The 11436-nt window shown below is 30.0% G+C and overlaps 1 protein-coding gene across 1 annotated transcript; it reads right to left on the bottom strand.

Annotated features, from left to right (window-relative positions):
- Positions 1-8115: 8115 nt before the first annotated feature.
- Positions 8116-10492, bottom strand: LOC131647154 (uncharacterized GPI-anchored protein At3g06035-like). Its single transcript, XM_058917067.1, has 2 exons — positions 10340-10492; positions 8116-8938 (listed from the first exon to the last, which is right to left on the bottom strand). Exons 1-2 carry the CDS (start codon positions 10422-10424, stop codon positions 8430-8432), a joined length of 594 nt encoding a protein of 197 aa, XP_058773050.1. The 5' UTR covers positions 10425-10492; the 3' UTR covers positions 8116-8429.
- Between the last annotated feature and the right edge of the window lie 944 nt (positions 10493-11436).

Genomic DNA, 11436 nt, shown 5'->3' on the forward strand with positions numbered 1-11436 from the left:
CCTTTTTTTTTTCTTCCATATATGGGTTTAGAATCAAGAGAGAAGCTCCTAAGTTTATTAACTCCTATTTGAGCTTTTAAGTAAGAGGGTTTGAGAGATTTAGGGTGAGTTTTTTGTTTTTAAGTGAAAGTAGAAATCAAAGATGAAGATGAAAATATGGCGATTTTTCTTATTGTAAGATGAATTCTAGGAATCAAATTATATTTGAAGATAAAGATTGTTATTTTTTGTTAACATGGAAGCTTACATGTCTTAGAGATGTATATATGTTGATTTTTGGTTGAGTTTTTTAAATATGTAAATTAAATTAATATAATTATCGGATGCTAGCATGGTCTATCCATGTGCTTAAGTTTACTGTCGCATAATGCTGTTATTAGACATTTCACTATTTTATGAATAAATTTATGATAGTAGTCCATCGTTTTAAACAATTTGAAACATCAAGGGCTATGTCGAAATAGTAAATAACCAAAAAGACCAAACTATTATAAAGGTCAAACGTAATGGACAATTAGACACATTTTGTCTAAAATTTTATAACAAATTATGTTATCATATTGATAATATCAATGTTCTTCAATGCAAGACCAGTTGTAAAAAAAAAAAAAACTAATTTCATATCGCTTAAAATATTGACTAAAAACAATGAACTATTATTTTTTCCATGTCTATAAAAGAATTTTCAATAAGATCCGCTTACATTCTTTAATCCTTAGTGATTGGTGTTGATTGTAGGTTGGATCAGGCCATTTAGGGTTTGGATAGAGCTTGGAAGTGTTGAGTGTCTTTTAAAGTTGTGGGTTTTGTTATTACATATGTTTCAATAAACTTTCGACTAGGCATAATCTTTATAAGCGTCAAAATGTGTCTACTTATAATGGTTTGGGGTGTGCGGTGTGCATAGGACAAACCCAGTTTGTGGATCATTTATTTGTCTCGTGTGAGATTTCCTCTTTGATCTGGTATGAGGTTCTTAGCTAGGTGGGAATGCCTTAACCTCTCTCACGTTCGATTTTAGAGGTTTACGAGGATTTTTAGGGGATTGGTATGGGTAAGAAGGCTCGTTTGGGTTTGCTTTCGTTCTAAAATTCAGTGGTCTAGATCATTTGGAAAATGCGTAGTAAAATGATTTCTTATCGGAAAAGCTTCTTGGTTAAACACTAGATAAATTTGATAATCGATAAGATTTGGAAGTGGATTCATTCGCATGCTACAAATTGTGTTTTCTCTTTGTTTGACTAGAAGCATGACCCACTCTGGTGCCTTTGATTTTAGAGGTATGTTGGGTAGACAACTACTCTGCTTTGTTTTTTGTAAGCGGTGAAGTTTACCTCTTTTCGGCTGTCGCTTGTCGGCGGTGTGCTGTTGTAGTTCTTGTGTTGGTCTGTTTTATTCCTTGTGTTAGGTTTGTCTATAGATTTTTATCTGTTTTAGAGCATTGCTTGTGCTCCTTGTTTGTTTCTTGTACACTTATACTATCTTCTTGATTTATTTATTTTATATGTTTTGATATTAAAAACAACTTGGCTACAAAATTTTGATTCTTTTATACAACATTGTTGTGTTATTATTGTTCTAGTATATGAATGATTGTATTTACAAAAATGTAAATGATTTTTCCTACGAAAAATAATCATATAATCATATGTTATAATCATCCATATACTAGAACCAAGAAATATACAACAATTATTGTGTGATATATATCTTAAAAAAACAAAATAGATTTATATATAGATGCCAAATTAGGATGATTATTCGTTTTTCTCCTATGTGAAACTATTTTCCAACAACACAAATTTATCAATATTTATCAAAATACATATTTAAAAAAAATCCGGAAATATGAAATATAATCAAAACTATCTTATTAATTTTTTTTCAAAATCCCCAAAATCCTAATTATTTTTTAATAAGCAATTTGTATCTAGCGGGTTTCAAACCTTAGACTTTTGAGAGGAGGACACTCTCAGAATCCAAACGTTTCACCGCTAGATCACACACACGCACACCCTCCCCAAAATCCTAATGTTATTATCATATTATTATGTCGTTTTTTGTTTAAATTTATTGATTATTGCCTTTATAATTCCTCTAAAATTGGTTTTAATTTTTGTTTTCACATAGTCTTTTCAATTATTAATTTTTTTATAAGACTGGACATAAACTATAAATCTACTTTAAATATTTAAAGTAACATTCTTAGATGGAGGTGGTAGTTTAAAACCTAATGCCTCAACAACATCAGTTCGAGGAAAGTCATTTATTTTATCTTATGCCATAAATCTACAAAATTTGTACTGATGGTGAAACCACCCAGATGTCTACCACGCAAATAAATGACAACATTTTCATGATTTTTTTTCTTGATGATTTCTTACATCAAGAGGTTTTCTTTCTGCCACAAAAATATAAACAAAAAAGAAAAAGATTTTCTTGCCTCCACCAACACAAAACATCTTATCATTAAATTTGGTCCTTCATATAATAATTCAAAAATATGTCAGCATAAAGGTGCAACTTTTGTGATATTTTTGACCAAAACACTAATTTGAAAAATAATTCCATGGAACAAAAAGATTTAGGAATTTTTAACTTTTTAGAGAAAATTAAGGTGCAATAATCCAAATTATCCTTATTTTAGAAGCACAGTGGGGAAGCCGTAGGTAACATGTGGCAATTGAAGCAGTTTCTTGTCCCTTTATTACCCACATAGTTTATTAGTATTGTAATCTTGTGTAATCTTTGATGTCATAAATATGCACCATTTTTCAACATAAAAGAACATGCTATTTTCAATGAAAATTTCTTTACACACCTCCCTATGAGGGTCACCCCAACGAAAAATCCATTTTACCCCGCTTCGGAAATGCATTTCCGAAATTTTTTTTTTTCAAAATTTTTTCAGACTTCGGAAGTGCATTTCCGAAAAAATCTCAAAAATTGGGATTTTGACTAATTCGGAGATGCATCTCCGAAACAACAAAAAAAATCTTAAAAAATCCCAAAAATTAATTTTAGAATATTAATTAATTCACATATCATAAATTTGATATAATTTATGAGTAATAAATAATAATAATTATATATTTTGATATAATTTATGAGTTATGAATAATAGTTATTATATATTTTTATCCTAATTCAAATTTTAAAATTTAAAATAATTTTAATTAAAAAAATTAAAATAATTTCACTTACAAAATAAATTATAATTTTTTATTTATATATTTATAATATTGTTAATCTTTATAAAAAAATAACATATTCTTATTTTAAAACAAAACTCACGTTTTTATTTTCTTTAAAAAAATCATATTCAATTAATTAAAGTAAATAATAAAATTGTTTCAATTTTAAATAAAATTGTTTCAATTTTAAATAGAATAAAAAATAATGCTCAAAATGTGCATAAATAATTAATAATAAGCACAGAAATATGTAAAAATAAAAAATATATATAATATTTTTTAAAATGTTTAAAAATGATTACAAAATATTATCAATTTCATTGTTCACTTTATATAATATTTTTGGATTAATCATTAATCCTTGTTTGTTTTTATATTTACTGTTTATATAGTTTTTATATTTTAACGCACTATTTAAAAATATAACAATTTTTATAGTGTATATAAAGTATATATAATATAAGTTTATTTAAATAAAAATAACAAAATTTGATTGAAGGTCAGATTTTTTTTTTATTTTAATATAACGTTTATTATTTATTAATATTAAAAAATTTATAATTTGAAAATTAAAAATTAAAATAAGTTTGTAGAATATAATTTTTCTTAATTATCAAAATTGTCATTTGTTTAAAATTGAGATAAATCATTATTTAATAAAAAATAACATTTCCTACAAATAAATATTAAAAATCACGTATTTTTAAGAAAAATTAATATAAATTACGTGATTATTATTATTATTATTAATTATAATACATTATTTTTATTATTTATTAACAAAAAAATGTGATTTTTTAATTAAAAAAACGTGTATTCATTATTTGAAACAAATTTCACAATTATTTAAAATACAATTATATATTTTTTTTCACAATAAAATTATTATGCTAATTATTATTTAGTTTTTGTATATTTTTTATAGACACTTTGTGAATTTGTATATATTATATTTAAAAATGAAACAACTTTATTATTTATATTAAGTGAATTCAATATGATTAAATTTAAATAAAATTAAAAAAAAATTCAAAAATATTTAGCATTATGATTTTTTTTATATGAAGTATAATTAGATAGTTATACAAAAATGTGAAAAATCTATTTTATGTATGAGAATAGGGAATTATGATTTATTAGAGAGGAAATTATTTATTACTAAAAATAGGAGAAAATTATTTTAAGTAAGAATCTTGAGAAAATTATTGATTCACTTTCATTTTATACCTATTAATTGTATTGATTCACCTTGATTTTAATTTTTTAATAATTATTGAATTATTTCGGAAGTGTATATCCGAAACATTCCAAGACCAATTTGGTCTTGGAATATTTCGGATATGCATCTCCGAAAACACCTCCCTCTCCCAAAAAGGAGTGTTTTCGGAAATGCATCTCCGAAAACTCAAAAAAAGGGGTGTTTTCGGAAATGCATCTCCGAAAACACATTTTTTTTTCGTGTTTTCGGAAGTGCATTTCCGAAAACACCTTTTTTTTTCAATAAAAGTACGTTTTCGGAGATGTATTTCCGAAATAAGGGGTATTTTGGTAATTTCACCAGAGGTGGATAAGAAGGTTAGGAGGTGGGTAAAGAAATTTCCATTTTCAATTCTCCACTTATGTTACAAGCATGAGAATAACATAATACCTAAAAGGGCCAAATAAATAGTACTTAACAAATTTCTTTGATTTATCCGTGTAACTTTTTGGTTTTCATCAACCCTCGTGATTTTCGGTGGTATGATCTTCACAATTCACATTCATAGTATGAGTCTGTTTGGTAAGACAAAAAAAAGAGCTTTTAGCTTTTAGCTTTTAGCTTTTCAGCTCATATTAATAAAAAGCTCTGTTTGGTAACTCTATTTTAGCTTTTAGTTTGTAGCTTTTTTACTAGCTTTTAGCTTTTTTTTCAAAAGCTAATTGAAGTAGCTTTTGAGCTTGTAGCTTTTAGCTTGTGAGTTTTTCTTCCATTAATACCCTTATTATTTTAACTAAAATATATTATTACCCTCATTAATTAAAATGCCATTAATGTCATTTTGTATTTATCAGCTAATGAAACAGCTAATTTACCAAACACTCACATTAGCTTATCAGCTATCAGCTACCAGCTATCAGCTACCAGCTAAAAGCTATCAGCTACCAGCTAAAAGCTATCAGCTATCAGCTAGTTTTACCAAACAGAGCCTATGCCGCTAATGAAGCCTTTACAAATTGATATAAGGATTTCTTCAAGCATGCAGTAACATGTTAGTTATGTTTAGGATCTCTTCATTTTTATTTGAATTTGGTTCATTCTGTATCTGTCTTTCGTCTATAATTTGTCAATTGTCGCTTATTGTCCATGTTTGCATTGGCGATCACTCTTCGTCCTCGTCAGCCTCAGCATTACATGTCCCTCTCATTCCATTTAATTCGGTTCAGAGACCACATTGTACTGGACTATGAGAGGCCTAATATAATATTATTTATAATATTCTTCAATTTTAAGTATTGTTGATTGATCTATGATTGATGTGTTTTGTCTTCATTTGCACACTTTCTAAAATATTTTCGAAAATAATTCTAAGCTAAACACTCTTAATAATATAGTTAATATAATATGATTCTTTGGAGAAAAAAATTGTATTTTGTTGATATAAGTAATAAAAATCAATTTTTATAAATCTTCAACCATGTCATCATCACATACCACTACTGCCGCAAAATCTCTGTCGTTCTAATGTGAATTTCGTTCATTTCATGTGTACAAACGATCACTCTCCTTATTCAAATGTCATAATTTTTTTTTTTGAAAGGCCAAAGAAAATAGTCATTGATTAAATAAAGGCATAAGTGATGCCATAAGAACTTACAAATACATTAACAAAGTCAGCCTCTACCAACTCCAAAGCCTTTAAAGAGGCAAGACCATTCTCCACCTATGCTTACTCAACTATAAAAAATGTCATAAAATTTAGATTTAAAGAAAAATCATATATTTAAATAATAAACTAAATAATTTTCCCGATCAATATGAACCGTTGATCAATAAGATTGTAAGTCCTATTCGTTATTGGGCTGCGAAGCTGCTGAGCTATGCAGGTAGATTACAATTAATAAAAAGTGTCTTGTTGCTACTACAGCTTATTGGATGCAGATTTTCCCGATCTCGAAAAAATTTCTCCGCGAAATCGAGGCGATTTGTAGAACATTTTTATGGTTTGGAACTGATATTATCAGTAGGAAGGCACCTATCTCATGGGACAGAGTATGCTACTCTAAGGCAGCAGGAGGGCAAAATGTTACATCCTTAATTGAGTGGAACTTAGCAACCATTAGCAAACTTCTTTGGAATCTTCAAGCTAAAGTGGATAAACTCTGGATCAAGTGGATGGACCATTACTATATCAAAGGGCAGCAGGTCATGGATTGGCATATGAAGGCAAGTTGTTCTTGGATGTTAAATAAAATTATGCAGTGCATGGAGAAAGTTTGCCAAACAACATATTGGGATATAACTGTACAAAATCAGAAATATATTACAGCTCGCATGTATCGGGATCTCCGTGGACCTCAAACTGAAGTCAATTGGAAACAATTGATGTACCACCAATTATGCAAGGCCTCGTGCTCGATTTACACTGTGGATGGCGCTACTTAGTAGACTTGCAACCAAGGACAGATTAGTGCGATTTGGTGTCAGCACTAATGGTGAGTGTTGTTGGTGTAAACAAATGGAAACACTTGATCACATCCTGTTTGAATGTAATACCATACATGCTGTTTGGAAAAATATATTAGATTGGTTGAGCTATGGCAAGAATTCTGAATGTTAGAATAGGGAGAAAGATTGGATTATTCATGAGACTAAAAAGAAAGGGTGTAGAAGCCAAATCCTCAAGATGGCGACGGCGGAAACAATTTATGAGATATGGCATAACCAGAATGATATTACCTTCTCCCACAGGACTCATGATAACCTTGAGGATAGAATTAAGAACAATATAGTGCTAAGATGTACTATGCATAGAAGACTAGGTGAGCATGTTGATATTACTACTCTAAGCATAATGTAATTCCGTTGTTAATAGGTTACCTGGATCCTTGCGATCGGTGTGTATGAAACTGTTTTTGAATATTAAATATATTTTCTTTTCCAAAAAAAAAAAAAACTAAATAATTTTTGTGGTATTGTAAGCAATAGGGGTTGGAAGTGCCAATATAGTTGCATGCAATAAACAAGATAATGTATATTTTATGTTTAGTACCAAGTACCAACTAATGAATTCAAAGATATATTTAGACCTAACTAACTATATTTTAAGTTTAGTGAGACTTCAATTTCTGAAGGCGTTCCTATAATTATATCCTATCACAGTGCATGCAATAAACAAGATAATGTTTATCCTTGTCAAAATTTAAAGACTGGAACGAATCTAAACACAAAATTGAAGTTTACTAAAACAATCAAGTGCATAAGCTCCTTCTGATTCAAAAGTGTTATATATTTTTTTAATATTTTTATTATGGTACTTTTTAGGTGGATTTTTTTGGGTTGCAACTTCACCCACTCCCAAACATTTTCTTAAAAACCTCACCCCTTCTGGTTTACCTATCTGTCCCAGAAAAACCATTGTTCTTAGAACTTAAAAGTTAGAATAGGTTGATTAAAAAATTGGAATATGAATTAAAAATGGCTCATGGGGGATATCAATGATAAGAAGGAGATGACGATGAAGGTGGTGAGGCAATATCAGATTTGTGAAGCCTTGTAGGAGTGCCAATGTAGCACCAACCAGCAATGTCAAATTTTCATTAGCCTAAACCTAAAGTTAAACAATGCCTTTGAGAATTGAAGTTAGAAACAGTGATACAGTGATACAATATTCTGATTTGGAACTGAAATAGATGACTTTGGAACTCTACATACTAGACAATCTCAACATCAAATAAGCAATAAGTTTCAATTTAAAGCTTTGAAACAAAAGAGTTTTGTTTATGATTGCCATACCAGTACGATAACAACCCTGGTGAAAAAAAAAACTTCACTTCCTCCTGTAGTCCTATTCTACTCTGGCATTTCACAGACACTTGCCAATATCAAAGAAACAATTATTCTACAATCTCTCTATGCTTTACTGAAAATCAATAGCATTCATTATTTGCACTTTTCCCATACTGATAGTAAGATCTATATTGTGACATTACTAACAGTCCTGGATAAAATGAGAATAGCAAACAGTATCATGTTGCTCAAAACAGGATAATGCTAACAGCTAACAAGAGGATTGAGGAGAAAACCAGTCCAATATTGCTGATAAAATTGGCACCATTAGAAGTCTCGGGAACAAAGCTTCCACCAGGAGTGTTTGTGGTCAGAATAACAACAATCCAATTATCTTCTGAACCAATACCAATTCCAGTATACTTTGAGTCATTGAGACTTTGTGAGTAGAGAGATTGTGTGAAATTAGAGAGGACAATGCTCGGAACAAGGCCAGGAACACAAGCAGGCATTATAGATCCATCCCTTGTGTCAGAAATATTTAGGTGGCATTTAGCTAAAAGGTCGGGATAGTTGGTGAGGTTAGGTTCAGTACCTGGCACTGTGTTGGCACCTGTGGTATTTGTACAAGGTTGACTCTTGAACTGGTCCGCTAACTCTTCAGCAAAGCAATTAGCATTATCGTTCTTTGTTAGAGAAGTCAAGTTTAATGATGCACGGTACTTGTTGACTCCCTGAAAAAGCACATCTTCCTCATCTGCAATGGAATGTTAGGTAAGGTAAGTACAGTTCCAAAGAATCAGCTTCAATGCACACATTTATTATGGCTTGTTTCGATAGGCTTATTTGAATTTATCTTATGAAATAAGCAATTATGAGATTGTTTTGGAGAACTAATAAAACAGCTTCTGATATGTTTATAAATTGTTTTCAACTTATTTCCACAAGCTCTTATGGATTGCTTACAAGAAAACAGTTTGACTTTATTTTATCATGTGTTATAGAAATAGTGTATGCATATAAGCGCTTATATGCTATAAACTGCAAATTAAACTGATTATCCTAAAAAGATTAAGCGTGTTTCAATCAGCTTAAGCGTGTTTCAAATTAAGCTGCAAATCAGCTTGAAAGAGGTCCAACTTACTCTTGACCCAATCAACCAAGGAAGATGGATTCCCTCAAGCATGAGTTTGAGTACACTTCCAAACTGAAATCCAAACACACGTTGGTCTTGTTTCAATGTGCAATTTAATCACGCGCTTATAACATACACATTATCAACCTATTCCTATAACATAATAAAAGATTAAAAAAATTAAGTCAAACTGTTTCCAAATAAGCCATAAGTTGTTTTCATTAGCTATCACGAAACACTTATAAAAATTAGCTAAAACCAACCTATGGATAAGCCATAAGTTCTCTTAAACAGTTTCATAACTATTTATGACAAAAATAAGTTCAAACAAATCAATCCAAACAGAGCATAAATCTATCTGCTTCTTTACGTATGTAATGAAAAGATTCACATAAGATTTCAATTGAATATAAATCTTCTCTGATTAAATTCTTCATCAAATCAATACAACTAGATTACTACATTATTTAATGAATATATCTATTTATTTTACAAATCAATTCAAATAAGAGAATGTAGTAATCTAATTGTATTGATTTGATGAAGAATTTAATCAGATCAATACACACAATCTAAATTAATGAAAAGATTCACATAAGATTTCCATTGAATATAAATCTTTTCTAAATAAATTCTTCATCAAATCAATACAATTAGATTACTACACTATAAAGCTTTCAACGTTTCATTAACAATGAACTCCATTATAGCTATATTTGCAAACATTTAGAGTTTTCAATGATAATCATCTAATAGATCTACCAACTCACAAATCAATAAATTCGAATAAAATCACCATCAATTTTAGGTTACCAACTATAGCAAAATGCACTTGAAACTGAAAATTCAAAATCAACATCAAAATCTACAGTAATTAACACTTTCACTGAAGCCTAAGATAATTTCGTAATCATATAATAAAGTGCATTAGGAATCAGATCAGATCTAGATCTACACTGACTACAAAGAAACTACTATAATGTAATGCATGAAAAACTGAGCGTGAGAGAAAGAGTAACTAACCGTTGTCGCATTTCACAGAGCGATTCAATAAGAGAATGGAAGAAAAAAAGAGAGGGAGAAGAAGAGAGAAACGGAGACACGCCATTTTTGAAGGTTGAAGAAGAAGAGACTTGATTTGAAAGTGAATTGTGAATGCGAATGGTGGTAGAGAAGAGGAAGTTAAAGCTACTAGCTCTTGACAGCAACAAAAAAAAAAAAAAAGTGCAACGACAGCGTTTTGGAAATTTTAAAATTTAAATTTGCATAGTATTTTGTGTTTAAATTTCTGAAATACAATAATTTAGTTTTTTTAGTTAGTTTAATCTAGAGATTGTTAATTTCTTTTATTTTAAATTAAGTAATCAATGGGGCAAACCAATATATAGTATGTATTTTTACTGACAGCATAAACTTTTATAATTGATTTGTAGAGTTGTTACTTTCACATCAGGAATTATTGGGAGTTATTGGAAATTTAAGTTTGAATTGCTAACCTTTGCATTTTTAGTCCGGATAGCAATTTGTATTTTGGTTTAATTAGTTAGTTATCATCGTTAGAAGTTGGTTTAAGGTTGTTATGATTCTATTACAACTTAACTAACTACAACATTCTTTTTATATATTGAGAAGATAAATCAACTTTGAACTTAAGTTTTTAAATGAATGAAATACGAATTGGAGAATCACATTACTTCTGTTCTGGACCGGCCCAATCCAGTCAATTGGACCATTCCCGCCTTCGGCCCAATATGCTTCAGAACGCACGTGGTGGTTTCCATCCGTCCAAACTAGGCAAACGTGCCAAGTAACCGACCACGAGGACCCCTCGTGCTCGGTAAACAACCAATCCACGCGTCTCCTAAATATCCGCCCTAGAAGGAGGCGTCCAATCCGTTCCAAAAACATCCTATAAATAGCCCTCTACATACAGAGGGCAAGGTAATCTTTTTCTTACCACTAAAACCCCATTACTTTGTTGTACCTTGTGGAATACATATTTACTTTGGCATCGGAGTGCCTTGCAGGTACAACACCTTTTTCTCCATATTTGTCATCCTGAACTTCAAGCCTTCATTGTTGCTGGTCATCTGATCTGCCCGGTAAGATCAACTTCAAAA

The sequence above is a fragment of the Vicia villosa genome, linkage group LG2, assembly GCF_029867415.1.
Source record: "Vicia villosa cultivar HV-30 ecotype Madison, WI linkage group LG2, Vvil1.0, whole genome shotgun sequence".
In the NCBI taxonomy this organism is placed as follows: domain Eukaryota; kingdom Viridiplantae; phylum Streptophyta; class Magnoliopsida; order Fabales; family Fabaceae; genus Vicia; species Vicia villosa.